Source organism: Stylophora pistillata, chromosome 6 (genome assembly GCF_964205215.1).
Source record: "Stylophora pistillata chromosome 6, jaStyPist1.2, whole genome shotgun sequence".
NCBI classification, from domain to species: Eukaryota; Metazoa; Cnidaria; class Anthozoa; order Scleractinia; family Pocilloporidae; genus Stylophora; species Stylophora pistillata.
Genome location: NC_142524.1, coordinates 22,658,745 through 22,683,090, shown reverse-complemented (window position 1 = coordinate 22,683,090; position 24,346 = coordinate 22,658,745). Strand labels below are relative to the sequence as shown.

The window sequence follows — 24,346 nt, the reverse complement described above, 5'->3', positions numbered from 1 at the left end:
TTTAGTAAAAACGTAAAGAGTTTCAAATACCCTTCGAGAATAGAGGAAACCTAGATGAGGGTTTTGAGAAATGTATCTCTGGAGTTATTTCTGCAGGAGAGAAGTATACTTCAAAAAAGAAAATAGCAAAAGAGGTCATGAAAACGATATATAAAAGGTGAAATATGGAGCTGAGAAAGGAGAGGAGGTAAATTGAGTCTTACCTGAGCGTTCCACCTACGCTAAGGCTAGGAAAACTTCAAAATCCTGCAATGATCCTCATTTGATACTAGCTTCACTCAACCTAATACATCGCTATTTGAAGAAGGCAAAAAAGATAATTGGTGTCAAGTTTAGTTAAAATTATTTGGCATTCTTTGTTTAAAACCCTTCGTACCCGTGGTTCATCCCTCAAGCAACATCTTTAGACTCTTTGTATTCTCGAATTTTTTTCCTTTGGAATGTTTATATTAGTCGTTGTGTTAAAGGAAATAAATTAACTGACGGATTACTTTTTCGTGAAATCTGGACAAGCATTTTTGTCTGAAAATTTTTTCAAAGAAACGCACACTGGTCGAAGATGCGTGGTACTAGCCTTTCCGTAGGTGAAATAGAATGAAGGTAAGTCAGCGATGTTTATGTTTACAGGTAGTCTGACGGTCTAATTTAATTTTGACAATATTGTTATGTGAGAACCCATCAAACTTATGAGAAAACACGGACTGCTATAATGTGATGCAAACAAACCCACGAGATTCATGGATTTCGTTCTACTGCGAAAAGCATAAACTATATCGTTTAATCGTGGTAAATTTTCACCGCTATGTTTTCATGCTTTCTACTCGATTCGTTCAAACTGCAAGAGATGCTTTATCACATGAAACATAGGGCCTCTATCTTCGCACAACATTTCGAGTAAAAACTATTTGATGTTCGAGCTATAATGAACATGCCAGTGATACGATGCATTTTCTTCTAAAGCTGGAAACTGGGTATCGAACCAGATTAAGTTCCTGCAGTGGGCTCATAAGCACTCTGGTAACCTGATGATAAGCGTAATATAAAAGTCGCCGTTTACAGTTTTCGACTTTAAGAGCACTTTTTCACATTATCAGTTTACAACTCATAAATCTGTTTATGCAATCCACAGTCATTTTTTGTTGAATTCACTGAGTTACACATTTGAGGGGGATGCGAATTATTACCCTTACAAAAAGTGTGCAGCGATACTACTTATACTTTAAGTTGATATGATATAAGATTCCATTCACCTTACGCTGAGAAAATCACTGATTTATATAAGAAGTCAAATTTCCCCTTTTAGGCTAAAAAAAACGGTATTTTGCTGAAATGTTTTGGTAAATTAATTTATCTCTGGCTATTGCCATGTGCATATTTAAATGGAATCCCGATACTATAGGCTCCTAAAGAATTATCTTCTGAATATTGTTGTAAGTAGATGCTCCACTTATGTAAATGTCTATAGTAAACTGTTCTGATAGTTCATGTTCATGGAACTATTATTGTCATTGCTTTGTTGTTGTTGGAAGACTATGGTGATTGTTGTCGTATATAAAAGTGATCCTGGTGATATCTTTTATCACCGTATATACGTAGTTTTTCTTTGTTGTCACTGTACCAAGATGTATCCCATGGCTTTGATGTGTCTCACGCCATTATCGAGTGTTGACCCCGTAGCATCGATTCCACAAGTGTTGTTGTCATCTTTCGGTCCTCCTGTTCCAAACCCGATTCTAGAGTCAACACTCTTGCAATCGCTTTGATTGTTCGCGAAAATACCAATTCTTACTTTAGAAGCTCTGTTCTTCCAGTAAGCACTCTCTGGCTCAAGATTGAACCCTTCTTTGTTACAGTGACGCTGTAAAGAGCCTTGTGGACCAATCAGTGACTTCCACGTGTCACGACCTAATGAGGTGACGCGGTAATGTCCATCAGCGATCAGTGAGTATAAGGAATTGGCTTGCATGTTGATGAGGATGAACCTAAGCTCTTGGTTGATCTTCATACCGAGGCAGATCTTAGAGAAGGAAGTGTTCCAGTAAGTAGGTAATTTAGTCTCCGCTGTGTCGAAGCCAGTCTCTCCTCCAGAGAGGTTATATTCTGCCTTGTTTCTCCAAAGATCGGAATCGTAATGAAACGTTTGCTAATTAGAAGTAGAAGAGATTTATCGTCAATCAGAAAGGAATGATAAATAAATCATTTCACCACAACGACCGACCAACCAAAAATAACAAATTTTTAGGAGGGCTCTAACATAAATTAAGTAGCAACACAATAGTTTTCTTTGAATCCGATAAGCTGAGTGGATGATAAGAGTTTTGAGTAGTCTCTCTAATTTTGATTAGCATCTGACTTTCGATGAAAATGATTCTTCCTTCAGCAGTGTAAACTTATAAAAGCGTATACTTATGAAATTTAATGTTAGATTATTTACGCAAACACTTGAAAGGAATCTAAATTCATTTTAAAGAATCAAAGATGTTCAAATAGCCTTACCGTCATATCATAAAAGCTTTATCATGATAGATAATGACTCTCTTAGATTGTCATAAAAAAAAAAATCATTTTGAAGGAGACCAAGCAATTAAGATTCAATGATATCTAGGTAAAAAAAAAAAAAAAGATGGAAAGCGATGAATAAAAACCCAACAAGAAAAAGACCCTGTTGGGCGTGTGTGTACACAAAAGGCATATTACGATCTTGCAACCGTAATTTTTTTTTAAACTCTTAAGTCTTAAAGTAGATATTTTAATAGTTCCGTTAAAACAAAAAAAAAAAAAAAAAAAAATAGGAAGAACCTTGTTGCCATCAATCTTCATAACAGGGGTCCATGTTCCACCTCCGCATCCTACATCACCCACGTGACAGAAAACGGGAGTTGGCATTGAATCGATATGGAGCGTAACAATGCCACTCACGATTACTCTATCAAAGATAAACAATCAAAAGGATAAAAAAAGAAAAAAGAAAAAGAAAAAGCACTAATCAGTCACTAAATCAATCAGTAAGACAAGAGCTAAGTTAGACTAGGAGAAAAAAAAAATTTCCCTTTTTACCTTCCTTAACATCATTAGCGCTCGATGTAAGATTGACTTTGTCGTTTGTTTTCAAATATAGCACTTACATTTGCCTGTCATAAGCTTCCTTGCAGCTCGAAACCGCAACTGCAGAAAAAAAAATTATGCGAATTGTGCAACTTTATCAAAGCTTTCGAAATCCCAGGGAAACATTCTGATGTATTGATAAATACGTACTAGTATATAAAGTAAATGTAACCATAAAACAATAACTTAGCAAGAGAACTAAAACGAATTTCTGAGTTCATTCCGATCAGGACGACACTTTTCTCAAAATGGAAGATATTTCTGAAAACTCATGATTCTTCAGTATAGACATCATCAAGGGTGCACATGTTGCATGTAGTTGATAACATGCTTTCCTAAATTCTCAGTGCAAGTCTTTAGTTTTGAAGGACTTAAACGTCTTTGGAGAATTACTTGCTAAATAAATAAAGACTGATAGTTTCGAAAGAAACTGTTTGGGGCTGCGTCGGTGGGAGTAACGAAATAATTTGGATATATCAACAAAGTTGAAATGGTAAATTGGCCACCGTAACGATTACAAAAGCTAACGTTTCGAGCGTTAGCCCTTCGTCGGAGCGAATAGGGGAATTGTGGTTGTGTGTGCTTTTAAAGCACACACAACCCATAATTCCTCTATTCGCTCCGACGAAGGGCTAACGCTCGAAACGTCAGCTTTTGTAATCGTGACGGTGGCCAATTTACCATTTAAACTTTGTTTATATATCCAAATTACTCGCTAAATAGTCAGCGTCAGTTCAAACGATGTCTTCAAAATTTTCCGAACTAAAGAGGAGTAAATATATATTTTTCCCGTTTTTTAACCAATTTTCTATTTAAATTGTGCGTTAACATTAGCAATTAATATGACTTGCATACATGTAGCTCTATCAATGTGACGAATCCGCGCCACAAAGGTGGGTGCCCCCTAACACAAACAAAACACAGAACATAAACGAGTCCGAGAACACACGCCACAATACAACTAAACATAGGCCTAGAGATATTTATTATGCTAATTAAAACAATAAAGCGACTAACAATAACGATAATACAATGATCTAATTAATTTACAGGAATACGCTAACTTAAACTACAGTACACTAAAACTATTTACAAGATTATTACTATTAAGATAAAAAAAAGGTTTTTTTTTTTTTAGTTCAGTTCGGTTGGGTTTCACCTTACGCCCGCGTCCGTGTTCTTCTCTTGTCCACAAATCACCACGCTCCACCAACAAACAGTGCCCTGCCAAACCAAACTCCCGTTTCTCCAACCAGGTTCCTGTCTCACCAGTTCTCAACTTTGCTCGTTTCCTTCGTTTCAACTTTGCTTCGTCTTCTGACAACTTTGCAGTTTTCAACTTTTTACTTCTCGTAACTTGGTTCGCTCAGACTTGTTATTGAATTAATTACTATCTCTTCTTCCTTTAGCTCACAGTCTGGTAGATTCTTTGCACACCCGTTCCCCCGCAAATGGTTTTCTACCGTGAAATGGAACGATTATTCTGAATGAATTTCTCAGAAATGATACTGTGCCGAGTCTCCGTCGACTCAAATTTTTCCACGCTCTTCGCTCGTAACTCACAAACCTTCACCTCACTTCTTCAAAAAAAAACCACCCCGTACCAAACCACCCAAATCCTTAAATACACATGGACGCAAGGTGCCCGAAAAGAATGAAGAAAACTATTTGATATACACAATAAAGGTTAATTACACAACAGTTTACACAAGTGAAGAATACAAATTACGTAACAGATACAAATAATCACGAACTACACTGATCCTAAGAGAATAAAAAAAATAATTTACATTTAATAAATAAATTCCTAACACTTCCATGACACCTCCCCCCTTAAATAGCTATTTTTTGGGGACATGGAAACACAAAAATAGTGCTTAATTAAAGATTACATTAATATACTGTAGAGCAATATGAGGTATTTACGCCCTACTAAGGGCATCTACGTTACAATTTTGCTTACCACTCTTATGTTCTATTTTTATGTCGTACTCCTGTAAGGTAATGCTCCACCTTAATAGTTTCCTACTCTTGTCGCGAACCTGATTTAACCACACAAGGGGATTGTGATCCGTTTGCAGCTTAAAAGTGCGGCCATATAAATAATAGCGAAATAGCTCTACAGCCCAAACAATTCCTAAACATTCTTTTTCTGTGGTAGACAACTTTTCCTCTCTAGGCTGTAACTTTCTACTAGCATATGCTATGGGGTGTTCCTCCCCGTCCTGATCTTTCTGACTTAAGATGGCCCCAAGACCTCTATTTGACGCATCTACTTGCAAAATGAACTCGTCATTCCAGTGTGGTGGCCTCAAAACAGGGGGAGTCTGCATTGCAACTTTCAAATCCTGAAAAGCTGATTCATGATTAGTACTCCATTGAACCTTAGAGGGATTTTTACCCTTAGTGAGGTCGGTAAGGACAGCAGCCCGTTCCGAAAAATTTGGGATAAATTTCCTATAATACCCGATTAAGCCAAGAAAAGATCTTACCTGCTTCTTAGTTTCTGGTCTGGGATATTCTTTAATGGCTTGAACCAAAGCTGTGCGGGGCTGAATTCTATCACCTCCAACTCTGTGACCAACAAAATCGACCGTTGACATCGCGATCTTACATTTGGACGGCCTAGCATTCAGTTTGCACTCTCGTAAACGTTGTAAAACCTGTTGGAGCTCAAAAAGGTGTTGGGGAAAAGATGTTGACGTGTCAACCTCGACATCATCAATGTAGGCATCTGCAAAATCTAACCCCTGCAAGACTTTCTCAGACATCATCCTCTGAAAGGATGCTGGAGCTGTTTTCATACCAAATGGCATAACTAAGAACTCATACAAGCCTTTGGTAGTAATAAATGCGGACTTTTCGATGGTAGAGGTCTCCAAGGGAATCTGCCAGTAACCTTTTGTGAGATCAATTGTACTAATGTACTTAGCAGAGGCAATCTTCTCAATCATACGTTCCATGGAGGGAATAGGATAAGCCGGCATCCATCTTTGTGACAGAATTCATTTTTCTGTAATCAACACACAGTCGTATTGTACCATCTGGTTTGGGAACAATGACAACAGGGGCCGCCCATGGACTAGTAGAATGGCGTATTATGCCCATTTCCAGCATATTTTCAATCTCTTTGTTAACCTCCTCCTCAAGTTTTTGAGGGACCTTATAAGGGGCGCACCTAATGGGTGGGGAATCACCCGTGTCGATTTTATGCACCGCTACATTGGTTAAATTTGGTTTTCCTGAAAATACATCAGAATACTCATGTAGCAAGTTTTTTACCTGTCGTCTTTGATCTTCCGTCAAATTATCAGAGATCACTACATCTTTACAAGTCTCATCGTGACCAAATGGGAAAACGTTGCTTTCGTGCGGCAGTGGCATCTCTGGGGACTCCGCCATTACTAAAGTAGCCATTTCATCACGGCTCTGCCATTTGCTAAGCAAATTAATGTGATAAGTGCGATGCTGTTTGTACATCTTGCCTGTATCAAGCTCATAATTCAATCCGTCCTCTAGTGCTCTAGTGACTTTGAAGGGTCCTTGCCATCTCATTTCTAATTTACTCCCAGGGGTGGGAAGCAAAACTAAGGCTTTGTCTCCAACTTCTAAGTGTCGTTTTGAACTATGAATATCATACAACCGTTTCTGCTTACCTTGGGCTTGCTTCAAGTTTTCTTGAACAACTTGTTGCATCGTTGCAAGTCTTCTTCGGATCTCAAGGACATGAGTTATCAGATTGTCTTCTAAAGATGATCCTTCCGACCAAGTCTCCTTGATAACGGCGAGGGGTCCTCTCACCGTATGTCCATAAAGTAATTCAAAGGGCGAGTAACCAGTGGACTCACAAGGAATCTCTCTATAAGCAAAGAGTAAGTATGGGAGATACTTGTCCCAGGTTTGAACCCGCTCTCGAACAAACTTCCTCAGCATACTCTTTAAAGTGCCGTTGAAACGCTCCACTAACCCATTTGCCTGGGGGTGGTACACTGATGTCTTAATCTTAGTTATGCCTAATTGCTCATACAGCTGGGCCATAAGCTTACTCATGAAATTGGAGCCCTGGTCAGACACTATCTTATCGGGGATACCCACCCTAGAGAAATACTGAATCAATGCATCTGCGACCGCTTTTGAGCTCGTTGACCGTAAAGGAATGGCCTCTGGGTACCGTGTAGCATAATCTACGATTGTTAAAATGTACCTGTAACCCGTTGTTGTCCTGGGTAATTCTCCTACAATGTCGATGGCAATTTTCTTAAAGGGTTCAGTAACAATATCTACAGGCCTCAAGGGTGCCCTTTTTGACTTCAGCTTCCTGGCTACCACCTGACATTGCGGGCAAGTTGCGCAATATTTGCGAACATCAAAGCTTAGACCAGGCCAGAAAAAATGTGCGGTTATGCGTTCAACTGTCTTCTTGCTACCCATATGACCTGACAAGGGGATTGTGTGACCAACACGCAGGATTTCATTCCTATAGGATTCTGGTACTACAATTCGATCAACAAACCTTGTTCCATTATGTTCTTCGGGAAGATATTTACGGTGCATCAGGAGGTCGTTAGTGAAGAAGTACACATCCGATTCTTGTGGTGCCATTTTGGATGATTTCTTGCGTACTTTCTCGAGAGTCACGTCTGACTTCTGATCCGCTATCAGCTGGTTTCTGTCTCTATCTAGGATGTTTACTGGAGGTTTAACTTTACTAGGTTCTATTATCAAAGTATCACTCTCAGGATTCTTCTTACTTGTCTCTTCCTGTACCATGCCCTCAAATAACCTTTGCAAATCTCCTTCCTCTGGAGCTTCAGGCCTTATTTCTTTCTTCGCTAAACTCTTGACGGCGAGTGAATTTTCCCTGTCAATTAGCTCGTCTGCTTTCAATTGGGCTTCTTGTAATGCTTTCTGTCTCCTAGTCATCACGAAGGCCTCATCTCCACCAATGTCATCAGCTAGAACATTTCTCTCCCATTGGTCCAAAACATTTTGTCTCGACAGTGTTCTTCCAAAAGACGACCTGCCAAGTAAGCAATCTACGGGTAGCCTCTCCAACACTCCTACTAATTCTACGTGTTTACCTTCTTTGCTGTCTAATTCAACGTTTGCAAGTGGGACTGTAAGACGTTCTCCCGCAGCTGTTAATACTGTGATATTCTCCCCTGTGAAGGCTGTATTGTTTACATATGTTTTCTGGACTAGAGTCCTAGTACAACCAGAATCAATGACCATTTCTGCAATTTTCCCGTTTATTTTACCTCTAACATTGCAATGAGGGAACTGAGATTGTTCTGACGTTAGGGGTGTCATACACAGGAGGTACCCCTGTGAAGGCTTCCCACGGCCCTTTCCACAGTTGAACGACATGTGACCTGGTTTACCACATTTGTAACATTTAATTTCAGGCCTCGTGGTTCTACGGGCTGGAGGGGAGGATGGTTTGGAGGGTCTTACATGGTATTGGTCTTGTTTCTGTTCAGACAATAAGTTATCCGCCTTAACATCTGGCCTCTTCTTTTTCCCAAATTTCTCATAACTAGCGGTTGACATATACTTACCATCAACAAGTGGCCCTTTCCTAGATTGAACATGTAAATTAGCAAGGTTGCCAAGTTCTTCAGCAGTTTTGGGCTTTTGCTCCTTTAACCAAGCTCTAAGCTCAGGACTTACCGCATCAAGAAGTCGCTCCATCAATACCTGTTCAATTATCTTATCCGCATCACCAGTAGCCTCGGCAACAGCTATCCAGCGGCTGAGATACCTTTGGGTTCTGTTTCCCCACTGGACGAAGTCCTCGTCGGGCTTTTTCTCTGAGGTTCGAAACCTATATCTATAGTGATCTGCGGTTAACTGGTAGGCTTTAATAATGCTTGCCTTACTCTCGTGGTAATCCTGGCATGCAGGGTCTGGGATTTCTAAATAAATAGACTTAGCCTTTTCAGTGAGCTTGGGTACTAAATTACCAACCCATTCCCCCTCGGGTAAGGATTGCGCCCTTGCAGTCATTTCAAAAATCCGGAAAAAATCATCTATATCTTCACTCTCCCTCATTTCCCTGATTTTGATAAACTTGGGCCTTTTAACCTCATTGTCACTTACCTGTTTCCTTTCAAACTCCCTTACAGCAAATTCTTCCTTTTCAGCTCTAAGGTTTCTGAGTCTCTCCTCCTCTCGTACCAAACGCCTTTCTTCTTCTTGGGCTTTTTGAGTTTCAAACTCCCTTCTCTCCCTCTCTAATTCCCTTTCAGCCTGACGCCTTTCTCTCTCCACCTCCCTTTCTAACTCCTTCATTTCTCTGTGTTCCTGACTAATTCTCTTCCGCAGTTCTAACATCTGCAGCTCACGCTCTTGTAACTGTAATTTCTGCTCAAAACTAAGACCAGTCTCCAAAGTTTCCTCCGCAAGGTTTTCTTCTGGTGCATCGAAACTCTGACCTATGCGATCTGAAGTTCTGAGTTTGCTCGCTAAAGTCTTAACACCATCCTTAGGAGAAAAATGAATACCTCGTTTGATAGCCTCAGCTCTAAGATCTTTAAGGACCCAGGAATCATAGCCGATCGCTGCAGTAGCCATATTAAATAATCGTATACTATTACCTTGCGTGTCTCCTGTTGAGCTGTTTATGTAAACTGTTAAGGAGCGATCCCACTCCTGACACCAAAATATGTGACGAATCCGCGCCACAAAGGTGGGTGCCCCCTAACACAAACAAAACACAGAACATAAACGAGTCCGAGAACACACGCCACAATACAACTAAACGTAGGCCTAGAGATATTTATTATGCTAATTAAAACAATAAAGCGACTAACAATAACGATAATACAATGATCTAATTAATTTACAGGAATACGCTAACTTAAACTACAGTACACTAAAACTATTTACAAGATTATTACTATTAAGATAAAAAAAAGGTTTTTTTTTTTTTTAGTTCAGTTCGGTTGGGTTTCACCTTACGCCCGCGTCCGTGTTCTTCTCTTGTCCACAAATCACCACGCTCCACCAACAAACAGTGCCCTGCCAAACCAAACTCCCGTTTCTCCAACCAGGTTCCTGTCTCACCAGTTCTCAACTTTGCTCGTTTCCTTCGTTTCAACTTTGCTTCGTCTTCTGACAACTTTGCAGTTTTCAACTTTTTACTTCTCGTAACCTGGTTCGCTCAGACTTGTTATTGAATTAATTACTATCTCTTCTTCCTTTAGCTCACAGTCTGGTAGATTCTTTGCACACCCGTTCCCCCGCAAATGGTTTTCTACCGTGAAATGGAACGATTATTCTGAATGAATTTCTCAGAAATGATACTGTGCCGAGTCTCCGTCGACTCAAATTTTTCCACGCTCTTCGCTCGTAACTCACAAACCTTCACCTCACTTCTTCAAAAAAAAACCACCCCGTACCAAACCACCCAAATCCTTAAATACACATGGACGCAAGGTGCCCGAAAAGAATGAAGAAAACTATTTGATATACACAATAAAGGTTAATTACACAACAGTTTACACAAGTGAAGAATACAAATTACGTAACAGATACAAATAATCACGAACTACACTGATCCTAAGAGAATAAAAAAAATAATTTACATTTAATAAATAAATTCCTAACACTTCCATGACAATCAGAAAAGGCGTTTCGAGCACGAGACAAAATTTTATTCCAGAGCGTAGACGTACAAGAAAATGTTTTTAGAATCACCACCTTGGATGACATCAGAGAGCCCCTGAGTTCGAAGTTATAAATCAGGGGTTTATTTCACTCTTTCCCCCATATACCGTGGTAGGGATGTTGATATTGAAATCAGTTTGGCCGTGGGCCTGAGAGCTAGCAGTCGATTTGCTAAGAAAAAGTAATTTTCTCCTGATTTGATGACTCTTAATGAAGGCTTTCAAACTGATTCATTAGAATTCTTTCGTCATTTAAGATAAAAAAAAAAAAACCGTAGAGTTATCCACCAGTATATGCAAGGGACCCATTAAGGCACAGTGAAGCTCTGTGATTCAGAACTTTCCTCGTAGGCTTGGAAAATGTATTTGTGAATCCCGTCTAATTTCGTTAGAAACCTGTTAACCTGAATTATAATTTTATAGCCAATTTACCTATACCCATTAATCCATCTCCAGAAAATCCTGTTTTACATATACAATTAAATGATCCCTTGGTATTGTTGCATACAGCACCAGCACTGCAGTTATGTGTTCCAATGTCACACTCATCAATATCTGTATATTTAGATTATTAACTTATCGAGTTAGGATGTCGATAGCATTTGATCTCATGAGCAATGAACTGGTTATATGAAATATAAAAACATTAATCACTGTAATACTTTTGCAGATTCAACCGACGCCAGAATATCCAGTTATACATTTACAGTTGTAGGACCCATTTATGTTTGTACATACAGCATTAGCACTACAAACATACCCTCCCGTCACACATTCGTCAAGATCTGGAAATGTAACATATGCATTTAACTTCAATTAATACTGTTTCTAATTCAAACAGTGTTTATCAGTGTTGTTTATAGATGCACACAGATTAAAGAATCGGGGAATCTATGTACTAATAGAATAGTGTTACCTTCATCACAAGTCTGACCCTTGTATCCAGCTGAACACAGTGATAACCTCTGTCGGTAAAACCGCTTTGACAAGTGCCGTTATTTTTGCATGGATTAGTTATGCAGTTACTCTGACATGAAAATGATAATAAAAAAAAGGATAACTATTATCACAACAATAATAAAGACTTAAAAAAAGAACAGTAACGAAGGTTGGAAGAAGAAGAAAGAAAAGAGGAAGGAGAAGCAGAAGAAGGAGACAGAGAAAAAGAAAATGGAGACGAAGATAAGAAAAAAAAAACAAAAAAGGACAAAAAATGACTACGATCCGTATATAGAGTAGAGATGATTAATGATGCCGGCTTCATAACAGGATTTGAGACACATTTACTTACAACCTGATCATGATTTAAAACTCGTCATTGATTATTTTTTTAGGGAATCGAGATATTTGTATTTAAAAGGTGCATAAGAATTAAACAGTTCAAAGAAACTACGGAGTATACAGTTGCACTTGCCTCAGCTCCAATATAAATGTAACTTTGATTCTTAACCAAGTCGCCCTTGTATCCTTCGTGATCGTGAGTAACATTATTCAATTCACAATTATATGTTCCACCGTTTCCACTTGGTTGTTTTCCAAGATTGTAGCTGACACAGTTTGGTTCCATAAAACAAAGCACCTCACAAAATTCTCTGTCCTGGACATCATGAATTCGAATCAAATGATTTCGTAGGCGTCGACTTTCGATTGTATTAGCGGGCTTGAAAACCAAATGGCGACATGGTTCTAGGAAATGATAATTTTAGAGAAACAAAAAAATTAAACAAGAATTCACTTTCAAATAAGTTTTATGACTAACAAAAATAAGTGAATCTTAGGGCTGACTAATATATTTTTTTTCACAAAGGATGCAAGGTTTGAAGCCTATTTTAGACGTTGGTTTAATAAAAAAAAATTATAATAATGGATGAAATTTATAAAGAAAATAGAATCCAAGGTGTTTGTCGAACTCACAACCCGCCAGGATCACCAACCTAAAGCGTTGCGTGTGCAACAACTAAAATATTTATTCGGCTGGCAAACGAAGAATGTCCCTTTTTTTCTTTTTTTTTTTTTTCCAAGTTGACCTGCAGGTATTCATCTTAGAAGTGTCAGCATTTAACTAACCATCATTACGCCGCCGCCATCAATCCTCTTTCGATTTTGGTTGATGGAATATTCAACCTCTAACAGAATCAGTGAAGATAGCTTCTGCCTGTATTATGATTTATCGTACGAAATCCTCCGAGACGGATAAGAAATGAAAACCCGAAATGCTCTTTTAAAAAATTGTGGCGAGCGATTCACTAAACCTAAAATTTTAAATGCCAAATCGTGCGTAAAAGAGCTTAAAGGCAGGTAGTTGTTCATTGCCTTTCCCTTAAGGCAGTCATTGAAGACTATGCAAGATAGAACATCATCCGAAAAAAAGGAGGAATATGCCTATTTTTAATGTGAAGGAGGAGGAGAGTTTTTTTTTCCGGATTTCGCGCTGAAATTTACTGAGTAAATCACCAAGAATTTCGCCCTGAAACAAAACTGATATTTAGCCGATAAAGTCATTTGCACCGCATTCGTAGTTTCGTCACATTACACTTAGTAAGATAAAAGTTACTAGCCTTCTGAGGAAACGGAACTAGTCAGTACAAAACATAAAAGTGGCAAAATAAAATTGAGAAAGGACCACATGACGTAAACATAGAAATGCAAGCGGAACTATCTTGATGTTTAAGATGCTGAAAGGGACTTCACAGAGAACGAAATGCACTGCATCTGGTGTCATTAATGACTTTTTGAGTTACAAAAAAAAAAAAAAAAAAAAAATACATCCAGATGTTTTCCTCTTAGGGCATAAATTCTTAATGAAGTTAAACAAAATAGGTTTTTTTTTAAATTGGAATCTCTCGGCTGGTTTCGGTAATGGAGCTGTCCGTTGTCTAAAAGTACACATAGCCACTGAATTTTAATACAGCATGTCTACCCAACACGTTCTGACAAATTTACTTCCAAGTAAATTACAAATGATCAATTTTTTTTTTCTTTTTTCACGCAAGACCTTAAAACATTGAGCACCCTAATTATTTTTACTCATGCGGATTGACGTCAACCTGCTGAGAGCAGGCTGAAGAATATCGACATCTTAATTAAACACAAGTTTTGCTGAGATTCCACTTACATAGCAAAATGTCTGCCGTATTTTGAGAAGCCTGTATGGCGAGTCAGAATACAAATAACGAGTAAAAATACTCAGCGATACGACGCACCAAAACATCTAAGTTATTTATTATCCATCACGCCAAATTGTTATTTTAGTGTGGGCGAATTTCGCGGATATTTATTAACGGGGAGTGCGTGATAGAAGTCTACGAAGCGTAACGCGGAACGGCGCCTAATCGTGTTGCTGTTTCTAATTTCTTCAATGAATGATGAAATTTCGTTGTCGTCTAACTCCTTTTCCTCTTTCAATTTAACTAATAAAGTTGAATCAATATTTGCCACCCATTTGGACTCCTTGTCGTCAGAAAAATGATTTAATTTATTCGGTATTTATTTGTTTTAACCTCAGTCCAATTCGTCGCTTGTGCGATGCGAAAAACACATGTTTAACTGGTTCTCTGGAGTAAAAACACCGTGTGGTATTTGTACTCGTCTTAGGAGTTATTTGTACTCTACAGAGTGTAGTTTGATATTGACATCAAAAACCACAATGATGATCATTGATACTTCGACTTTAGCCCTGTCTTAAAAAATGATGTTACGTGCATGTTATTTTGACTCTCAAAAAATCATTTGTAAAACAACATTATTTGCTGAAAAAAATTAAACAAAAGAACAATAATAATAATGTGAAAGTGTAGTCTGATCGTCCGGGTGAGTGTAGCCCTGAGAAGGACTGTTGTCGGTGGTAGTGACTGACGTTTCGACAACCTGTCCGGAAGTCATCATCAGAGTCAAGTGAATGATTGTTGTCAGTAGAATGTTCTTATTCCAGTTCGTGTCAAATGATCGGTTGGTTTTGACATGATGTTATTGGCTGTAAGACTCAAGTGACGTAAGTCGGTCGTGATTGGTCTGTTTCGATCTGTCGGTAAAGTTAGGTCGTTCTTTTTCGGTCGTTTGTGATGTTTATGTCGTGATTGAGTCTTTTGTATGGAGCGGGTAGTTGTTGACATCTGTTTAGGGGAGTCTGTTCTAAGTTAGTAAACCAGCTTTCCAGGGTCAGTCGTTGAAAATAGTCAGTGCTGTAGGTTAGGCATTGCGCAGAGTCCCAGTCAATGTTGTGGTTGGTAAGTCGATGGTGTTCAGAAATGTGATTGCTGACATCACCTTTCCTCGTCGCCCGTCTGTGTTCAATCAGTCTTGTTGTGAGGTTTCTGCCAGTCTCACCGATGCAGGAGGCTTGGCAGACGGAACAATTGATCTTATAAATCGTTCCCTGTCTGTTCCTCCCTTCGTCTTTGTCTTTAACGTTGGTTAGTAACTGACGTAGTGTGGTGATGGGTTTGTGGGCGACGCGGATATTGAAGGGTGGTAAGATGCGCGAGATGTTTTCAGACATGCCTTTTATGTACGGTATGGTTGCTGTAGTCGTAGGGGTTGCGGTGTCGTTTGTTTCGGTAGTAGTAGTGGGTCGGTGAGTGTTTCGTCGGATGAAGTCGTTGTTGTAGTTGTTCTTCGTAAAAACACGGTGAAGGTATTTCTTCTCGTCGGATAAGCTGTCTGTCGAGTCGCATACTAGTTGTGCGCGTCGTGTTAGATTTCTGATACTTGTGGCTACATCACACAAAGCCACAACTATCAGAATTCTACTGTCGATGTCTTTCTTACCACACTATCGACTTCAAAGAAAGCGATTCTAGTTAGAGCGTGACAACTTGTGTAACAAATTGAGGCGAGCAACGCTGACTTTATTCTTAATGGACAACGCCAAATTGGCCAATCAGATCGCTACTTTACCGCCGATGTTGGTGAAAATGTGCTTCTCCGTTTTGATCAGTACTGGAAATAAAGAGGCGACTGAAAGTGCAAAAGGCTGTTTTTTTCTCATTTCAGTAGAAAAAAAAAATCAGCAATGAAAGTTTCGATTTTGGACAGCGAAGATATCGAGAACTAGATTAAAGAATAGTCAAATTCACTTTCGTTGCAAACAAGATAAAGTTAGAGATAAGAAATTATTTATTCATTCCAGACCTTACCTTCCCCTGCCTCCGATTTCAAATCAACAGTTAGTCTCCGTTTATGATAATTGTTTTAAAAGTATATGGAACCAAAATGCCTCTAGGAAAATACGTATGATCAGCCAATTAACAGCATGGATTTTCCCCCTTTTTTGTTCATTTAGCTATTTATTATTATTATTATTATTATTTTCTACGGGAAACTTAGTACGACAGAAACTGTAATTGAAAAAAAAAACAAACAAAATTCGAAATTGAGACGTCACTACCGTTGTCTCTTATCTGACATATTCGTGGGAGGGTTATAAAGGAGAAGCTCAAAAACCAGCTCAAATGGATATATCGAAAAATTTATGTTGAAAAAAATGTTGCTGCACTTAACGTTAATTTCTCCATCTATGACAGAGCTGGGCTTTTTCAGAAAAATATACGCAATTAGACGATGATCCTCTTTCAAATAGTGGACTTGCCAGTTGATTTGTATTCTCGTTTTTCCTGTAATCACAGCGCAGTTGTCATTTACCACCAGTTGTCAGTTACCACAAAATAGATACTTGTGTATTTATAAAGCAATATTAGAAAGTTCTTATACTACTTTCAGTACTTTTACTATTAATTACAACTAGTAAATTAATCTCAATACACTATCGTACTCGCACAGTCACTTGCGTCCTGATGTCATGGTTTGGCTTATTCTACTTCAAACTTACTTTGTGTGAAGGCTATTTTTGAATGCGCCTATAAGAATCATTTTATCACTAGCTATTATTTCTGATAATTGTGAACTGCTTTCCCGAATTTGGCCTGATAAGTACAATTCCAATACAAACAGCATAAACCCGAGCATATTTTCTGAATATTACTTAACCCAACTGATATGGTTGCTCTATTTTTCTGGCGCGAAGTGCTGACAAAATTTTATTGGGCTAAACCAAAAGTCTTTGCAAAATTTGTCACCGCCAAATTTTTATGTCAATCGTAGGTGCATTGAAAAAAAGCAAAATAATGTTGATCAGAAGTGTCAATCACACGGATATGAGCAGTGCTTGGGGTCTAGTTGGACCTAGATTCAGCTATAACGTAAAATTCGAAGACATGATAGTCGTATTTTAACATTTTGGCGGCCATTTACTTGAAAGACTTGGATTTAGAAAGCGAAATCAATGTCTCTTGATTGACTTTTTCCTTCAATTCGTGGCTTTTAAATCGAAATCTCAGTCAGATTTCCCGCCTGACAAAGAAATAATGCATCTTTTTCACTACAATTGGATATACCCCATGGCCTCATGGTTCCACAAATGACGGTGTCATTTTGCAGCCTTCCTATAGCAAACCTGATTCTATTATGGACATCATCGCAGTTGCTAGCATTGTAGGTGACGAAGCCTATTCTTGCTCTAGAAGCTCCGTTCTTCCGATAAAACTTGGAAGAAGGGAGGTTAATTTGTTGGTCGATCATCTTTTTTCCTTAAGTCAATAATAAATTCGACTTTTCTTGTCAGTATGTTGGTATGGAGAGGGTTGTGTTACACAATTACTAAAAATAGAACTAAGGAAGTTTCTAGAACGCTTAGTCATGCTGACTCATTAAGAACTCTTAATGGAACTTTGTAGAACCTTTAGCCAGTACAATTTGTTATGACGCAATAGTGATGTAATGATACTCAAAATAGTTGTAGTACAGATCTCCAGAAAGTTCTAGAACATTTTGTAAACATATATAAGGAGTTGCGATCGGTTAAAAGAAGACCTTTTTCAGTCACTTAGTGTTGTCGTGAAGAGCCCAGAGGAGCTAGTGTTATTACAAGCCGAACTAGAGAGAACTATTGCAATTATTTTCTGTTACTGGAATTTACGTATATGTGCACGATCCTTCGCAGTAAAGCACTATACGTTTCATAACCGCAGTTCATATATATGTATTACTGGAATTGTCAGCCACGTAGAAGGCTACACTGAGACAAGTTTTGTGGACATCGATAAGTTACAAGGATCTCTGAAAAGAACTGTGAGTTGTGCAGTAGTGCAGTAGTGCAGAGTTTATAATTTTATAGAGGGCTCTAAGTTAAGAGGATAGTTATTGCATTGGCTATTGGTATGACTCCGTAGTCATTACGTCAGTTTATAAAGTAGTTGAGTTGGTACGAGTTGTATCTTTCTGTCAGTTGAGAAAATACCGTAACAATAGACCGGTGGTGTTTCTATAATATACAAAATAATGAATGATTGCTTGAAGACATGGAATTAGTCTCTGTTCAACTCGATATCTAGGCGAGAGTAAGGGCAGCGACCATGTGAGGTTTCGAGTTGGACACGACTCGAGACATTCCATAAATTTGCGTGCCCATTCATTATTCTCCAAGTAGATATTCTTTCAGTCTCCAGGAATGCAACCTCTGAATCTTGCTTCATATAAGTGATAGCGTTGCATCAGTATGTATGATAATGTGTACAAATAGTTAGCGTTTATTGAGTTGTTTATTCTTCTTTTGGTTGTTGTAGTTGTTGTTGTTCATGATAGTGACTTTGTTTATCAGGCATGTAGAATTCTCGTTCGTCACTGCACCGAGATGTACCCCATGACCTCAGTGAGCTTCTGCCCATTATCAAGACCGTTTCCGTCTACCACGATTCCACACGCGTTAGTGTCATCATGCGGCCCTCTTGTACCCAACCCGATTCTGATATTGACATCATCGTAGTTATTGGCGTTGTTGGTGACAAAACCGATTCTTGCTTTGGGAGCTTTATTCTTCTAGTATGGGTACTCTGGGATAATATTAAACCCTTCTTTGTTACAATATATCTGTAAGGAGGCCTGAGGACCAATATCAGTGACCTCCATGTGTCACGACCCAATGGGGTGTTGCGGTATTGCCCATCGGCCATCAGTGAGTACAGGGAATGCACTTGCACGTTGACGACGATGAAACTACTGTCTTGGTTAATCGTCATACCGAGACAGATCCTGGAGAAGGATGTCTTCCAATAAGTCGGCAACTTGGTCTCCATTGTGCCAAACGAGTCTCTCCTCCAGGAAGATTGTATTCCGTCTTATTACTCCAATAATTGGAATCAAAATGAAAAGTTTGCTGATTTGGAATAGAAGGCAATCATCGTTAAGCAGGTAGAAAAAGTTAATTAGTAAATCTCAACAAGCAATCAGCACAAAAGAAAATGGGAATCATTATGGACTGAACGGTAACACGGCAATTTTCATTGAGTAAAATTAGCTGAAAGGCTGGGATCAGTGATTTGGACTCAAAGTCGCACCTTGAATGCAGCGGCGTAGTAGAATTACGCAACCCCCCGGAATTACAGTGAGCCTGGCTCATGAAACGTTCCCATGTGTTTTCTTAACAACTCAAAACAGGTGAAGACAGTCAAATGCTTTATCATAATTGTTTTCACTTTCAATTATTAAAACCCAACATGCTTCCGAGAGAAAACTTATCTAAGTCTTGTACACAGCTGACTGGCAGGCTAGGAATACACAGGGTTAAAATTACGAAAAAATAAAATTCTTTTCACTCTTAGAAATCAAAGTCCAACATGCTTCAGGGAAAAACCTTATTTAAATCTTCAACACAAGTAATTGGTAGGCTAAAAATGTACAAAATCAATTACAACAAACAAAAGTAATGTTGAACTTGCACGGTTTAAATTTGTAACCAATTTTAGACTAATAAAACAGTCTTAGTAACAGACCTAATAAATACAGTCTAATAATAATGATAATAATAATGATAATAATAATAATAATAATGATAATAATAATAATAATAAGACATGGAAGTACGGACCCCTTCGCTGGGAACTAAGGCAGCAGTTCCCAGGCTACGAGGTGAAGCAATATAACATCATCATGGATGCCCTCGGGGGAGTGATTACGGGAGCTGGATGTCATGATGCGCGAGTTGGTGGGAGGCAGAAGGACAGACGTACTGCGAAAGATGCAGAGGGCAGTGCTCTCGGGAACGCTGAACATTGCCCGGACTTTCAAGGTGGCAGTTTGAGTTCCTGTTAGAAGGAGGACCGTAGACACAACGGAAAAGCCTTTTACGATTAGTTAATGTACATTTACTTTTTACTCCATGGGTCACAGGTTACGATTTTCGCCCTGTGCTGCCTGATTAGAATGTAGCATTCAGTTGATTTCTCTGCAATAATAATAACAAAATGCCACAGTAAATAGCACTACAAAAAATAATGTATAAATTGTTTTGAAAAGAACAAGAAATATGGTAAGTTTTAAGCTCGATATACAAATGCAGAAAAATTATTATTCGTCGACCCTCGTTTCAGTTTTCGTGAACTTTTCTAAAATAAAGAGGCAGCTCTAAGAAGAAAAACATTTCCAGGTTTCTAAGTTAAGTATCTGCGACCTAAAGATGGCGACACTCATTTTTAGATTGATGAGCCACCTCTCACGCAGTCTTAGGAAAATGTCGCTCCGAATGTCTTGAAAAATCAGCTGTTTTCTTTGTCTAAAGAGGCTCTTTCCTCAATAAAAGGGCAGTTACTGCGTGATTTTGGTGAAAGAAATCGCCTACAAGCCGCTCGTCCCTTGACAGATGCAGAAGCAGACTTAGTGTTTGAGCGCGGCGAACTTGGCAAACGTGACCCTGAAGTCCTGCACGGAAATGTTTGGTGGTTATCGTTGCTCCAATTTGGATTCCTAGCACGTAATGAGAGTAGACAGTCAAAGTGTGCTAATGTAATCGTTTATTTATCTACTTTTTTCTTTTTTTATACTTATTTTTTTGCTAAGATGAGCCGTGACCCTCGTTACTCTGGAAGTTCTTTTATCTAGGGTATATGTGCTGAAATATTCTATTATGTTTGGAACTCAATCAGTTAAATACCCCATAAGGTTCCGGAAAAGATATTAATGCACACAAAACGAATTTCAAATGACTCAATGCTTCTTTTTTTGACTCCTTGTATTTTTTTTTCTGCGATGAGTAAATAAGATTCATCACTATTTTGTAAAATATCAACCAAAACAGCATGTCTTTTGGGTAAGTTTGCCTAAAGATGTCATTCGCCTCATATTAAGAATGTACGGTACACTCCAAAAATAAATCAACCGACTGCTATTTGCATATGTTAATTTTATCATTATACTCTTATTTGACTATTTTCCTCAAAGTGCATCTTCTCAATGTTTCTTTATACAAATGTCAATGCTGTATCAGTGTGTATGGTATACGGTACAGATAGTTAATATATATGTTGTAGTTCCATTTTATCCTTGGTTCAAATTTCATTTTCCTTTGTTCTAGGTCATGTTAATGTATGATAATGAGTTTGAAACAAAGGAAAATAAAATTTGAACCAAGGATAAAATTGAACTACAACATATACAAAGCGCAAAGAATACCGAATGGCGAGTGAAGACAATTTTTCAGGTACTGTTAATGCACCGCAACCAAATTACCGTTCGGATAGATGGTCTGGCGATATAAAACGAATGCCTTTTTTCACACGTGCCGAGATGTACAATCATATCATAAAGCCATGGAAAAACATGGATTCAAGCAAAAGTCACTCAGTACCGACTAGTGTGCGAAAGCTACAACGTTTTTGAATGACGAATATCTAAAGACCTTTTCAGCAGCAAGCGGTAATACTTATTTCTATTTGCGCTGTCAGTACCATCAGCTTTAGAAAAAATGATTCTCCCCACAAGCTGCGTTGTGCATTTTTAGTGGAGGGGTCAAGAATGCCTCTTGTTCTTGTGTTGCTGGCCAGGTCTGGTTTTGCAACCATATTTTGGTTCTTTTGTTAAAATTATACAAGTTTACATTGTATGAGTATAAAAGTGTGACTGACCTTGAAAACGAAGACGACATGCAGCCAAAACGGATCTGCACATCAACTGTGCAGCAGTGGCATCGTAAGGGAAGAGTAGACTGTATAAATCCACAACCAGTGATGGAATTGATGTTGTGGTGACCAAAAAAAACTTAGAGTTGGACAAACAATCATCATCCAGACACTCTAGTTTGAAATGCCTTTTGTATGAGGCCCGAAATAGCCTTAGGGGTCAGCAAGCATCTGAATCAAAATTATTGGAACGGTTCAGAGAGCTTAAACTTAAAAGGGCTTTATGACAAATTATAACAGCAAGAACTGACTTGTCCCAACAAAATTTGGAAAAAGTCCTCCAGGATCCTTTGGCAGTTACCAACTATCCGTGACTGAAGATAACTTTAAAGTGTTTTGTGACATTTCATCTGTCAACAGGTGCGATTCAGAAAATCATGTTAATGATTCTCAGTTAACTGCTTTTCCCACATTTCCCATCAGGGCTTCACATAAACAGTTTCAAATACCAACTGAGATTTCTGGAGATGAGAGATGCTTACTAGAAAAAAAACAAGTGGGTGTTGATAAGCTAAACGAAATTGAAAGGAAAACCCGGGAACTGTCAACTTGTCAAGAATGGAAGGTTGAAAGAAAATTAAGGTTCACTGCCTCAAATTCTGGCCTTATCAGGGAAAGGAAAGGAAACTATGAGACCCTAGTAAAAAAATCTACCTGACCCAAAACCTTTTTCTTTAAGGTATACAAATCATGGTCTCAAATACGGGCCAGTTGCCATTGAACAGCACCAGAAATACATGATGTCAATTCGAAGGCCTGTTAAGATACTTAAGTCAGGAATTGTTATCAGCCGAGATTCTCCCTATTTGGGTGCATCACCTGATGCTAAGGTAGTTGATCCAGGATACAATGATCCCTTTGGGCTTTCTGAAGTAAAGTGCCCAGGGACAAAATATCTGGTTACTCCCTTGAACGCCTGTTCTGATAGTTATTTTTTCAAGAGGTTGATCGAAAGCCAAAGCCTAAGAGGACACATAGATATTACTCTCAAGTCCAGGGATTGATGGGAGTAACTAGTGCCAGGTGGTGCGATTTATGTTGTATATACCAGCAAGGGAATGAGTATTGAGCGCATTCCATTTAATCATCAGTTTTGGAATGAGTTCAAAGGAACACTAAAACTGTATTTTTTCAAACACTTTTTAGCTTTAGCAGCAAGGGAACCTTAATTTAACCTTTACTGCAGCATGTGAAATGAGCAGATTAAATTTAAAATCGATAGTTAATGTCACTGATTGATATAGTGTCTATGTACTTGTTATGTCTAGCTTCTATTTGAGGGTCTGTAACACTTTGAGACACAATCAGCTGGTACCAGACTGCTTTACTGTATTCAAGCCAAAATCAAGTCATACACACTGTACACACAAGTTCTGTCTGCAATCATAGAAATGGTGCAAATTCTATGTGATTTCTGGTAGACAGTAAATTTAACAAGAGCTTCTGATTATGTCACAGAATGCTTCAGACCATTATAGAAAAAAAAAACACTACTAGTGGTAGTATTATTATCTTTCAAAACAAAAAAGTCTAACAGATGATGGAAAAAATAGCAATATTTCATAAATATACTAATGTTTCAGTCTAAATATGGATAGAATTTTCCAAATTTCTTAAGCTTAAAAAAGTTTCGAAAGCTGGAAAAACATGTAAATAACCTAATGGTTAACGTTCATTGTACAATATAATTTGGATATATCAACAAAGTTGAAATGGTAAATTGGCCACCGTAATGATTACAAAAGCTGACGTTTCGAGCGTTAGCCCTTCGTCGGAGCGAATAGAGGAATTGTGGGTTGTGTGTGCTTTTAAAGGCAGAGAATGGAGCTACGTTATTGGTGGGTGCATGGCAACGAGAAAAACATGAATAAATTAGTGGAATGAAAAGCGTTCATTGATCCCTGTGGGATTTAGACTGCCGGTTTGAAAGATGAGCTTTTGTTCAAGATTTTTACGGCTTTCCGTGCCACCTAAGTGCAAGGAAAGACCGCAGATTGCCATATGTTGCTTAGAATGATTGGGTAAATTAAAATGTCTAGCGACTGGTTTCGATGTGTCCTTGTCATTCCTTTCCACGTCTCGAAGGTGTTCTCGGAATCGGTCACCTAGTCTTCTGCCTGTTTCGCCGATGTATATCTTTTTGCAATAAGTGCAAGTTATGCAATAGATTACATTAGCGGAGGTGCACGTGAAGTGATCGGTGATCTTAATGGATCGTTTAGGTCCCGATATTTTATCAGTGTTGTGAATGAAAGGACACGTTTTGCATCGTGCACGAGCGCATTTAAAAGTGCCTGGTTGCTCATTAGTCTGAAAAGAACTTCTGACCAAAAAATTGCCTAAGTTTTTGTCGCGTTTGAATGAAATGAGCGGAGGCTGCGAAAAGATAGTGCCTGTCTCTGGATCGTTTTGAAGTAATTTGAAGTTTTTAAGAATGATGGATTTAACTGAGTGGTTGTGAGGGTGAAACGTGAGAGTGAATGGAATGCGGTCGGAATCTTCCTTATGCGACGTTTGTAGTGCTGAATGTCGATCAATAAGTTGAGCGCGGTGGTAACCCGCTTGAAC

At 38.5% G+C, this 24,346-nt stretch overlaps 2 protein-coding genes and 1 pseudogene across 3 annotated transcripts; 1 reads left to right on the top strand and 2 right to left on the bottom strand.

Annotated features, from left to right (window-relative positions):
• Positions 1–705: 705 nt before the first annotated feature.
• LOC111334111 (putative skeletal organic matrix protein 5) lies at positions 706–12,481 on the bottom strand. 2 transcript variants are annotated; one of them, XM_088725421.1, is made up of 5 exons: positions 12,187–12,481; positions 11,689–11,799; positions 3,126–3,165; positions 2,800–2,926; positions 706–2,143 (listed from the first exon to the last, which is right to left on the bottom strand). In XM_088725421.1, the coding sequence occupies exons 4-5, from the start codon at positions 2,884–2,886 to the stop codon at positions 1,610–1,612; spliced, it is 621 nt and encodes a 206-aa protein (XP_088581547.1). In that variant the 5' UTR covers positions 2,887–2,926; positions 3,126–3,165; positions 11,689–11,799; positions 12,187–12,481; the 3' UTR covers positions 706–1,609. The 2 variants fall into 2 exon arrangements, with proteins under 2 accessions (XP_088581547.1, XP_022795535.2); XM_022939800.2 differs by having other exon boundaries at positions 11,689–12,481.
• LOC148728845 (uncharacterized) lies at positions 4,074–9,678 on the bottom strand. Its single transcript, XM_088725041.1, has 4 exons — positions 9,323–9,678; positions 8,776–9,100; positions 6,388–8,577; positions 4,074–5,679 (listed from the first exon to the last, which is right to left on the bottom strand). Exons 1-4 carry the CDS (start codon positions 9,676–9,678, stop codon positions 5,668–5,670), a joined length of 2,883 nt encoding a protein of 960 aa, XP_088581167.1. The 3' UTR covers positions 4,074–5,667.
• Positions 12,482–21,275: 8,794 nt separating the features above from the next.
• LOC148728844 (uncharacterized) lies at positions 21,276–23,456 on the top strand (annotated as a pseudogene).
• Positions 23,457–24,346: the final 890 nt, after the last annotated feature.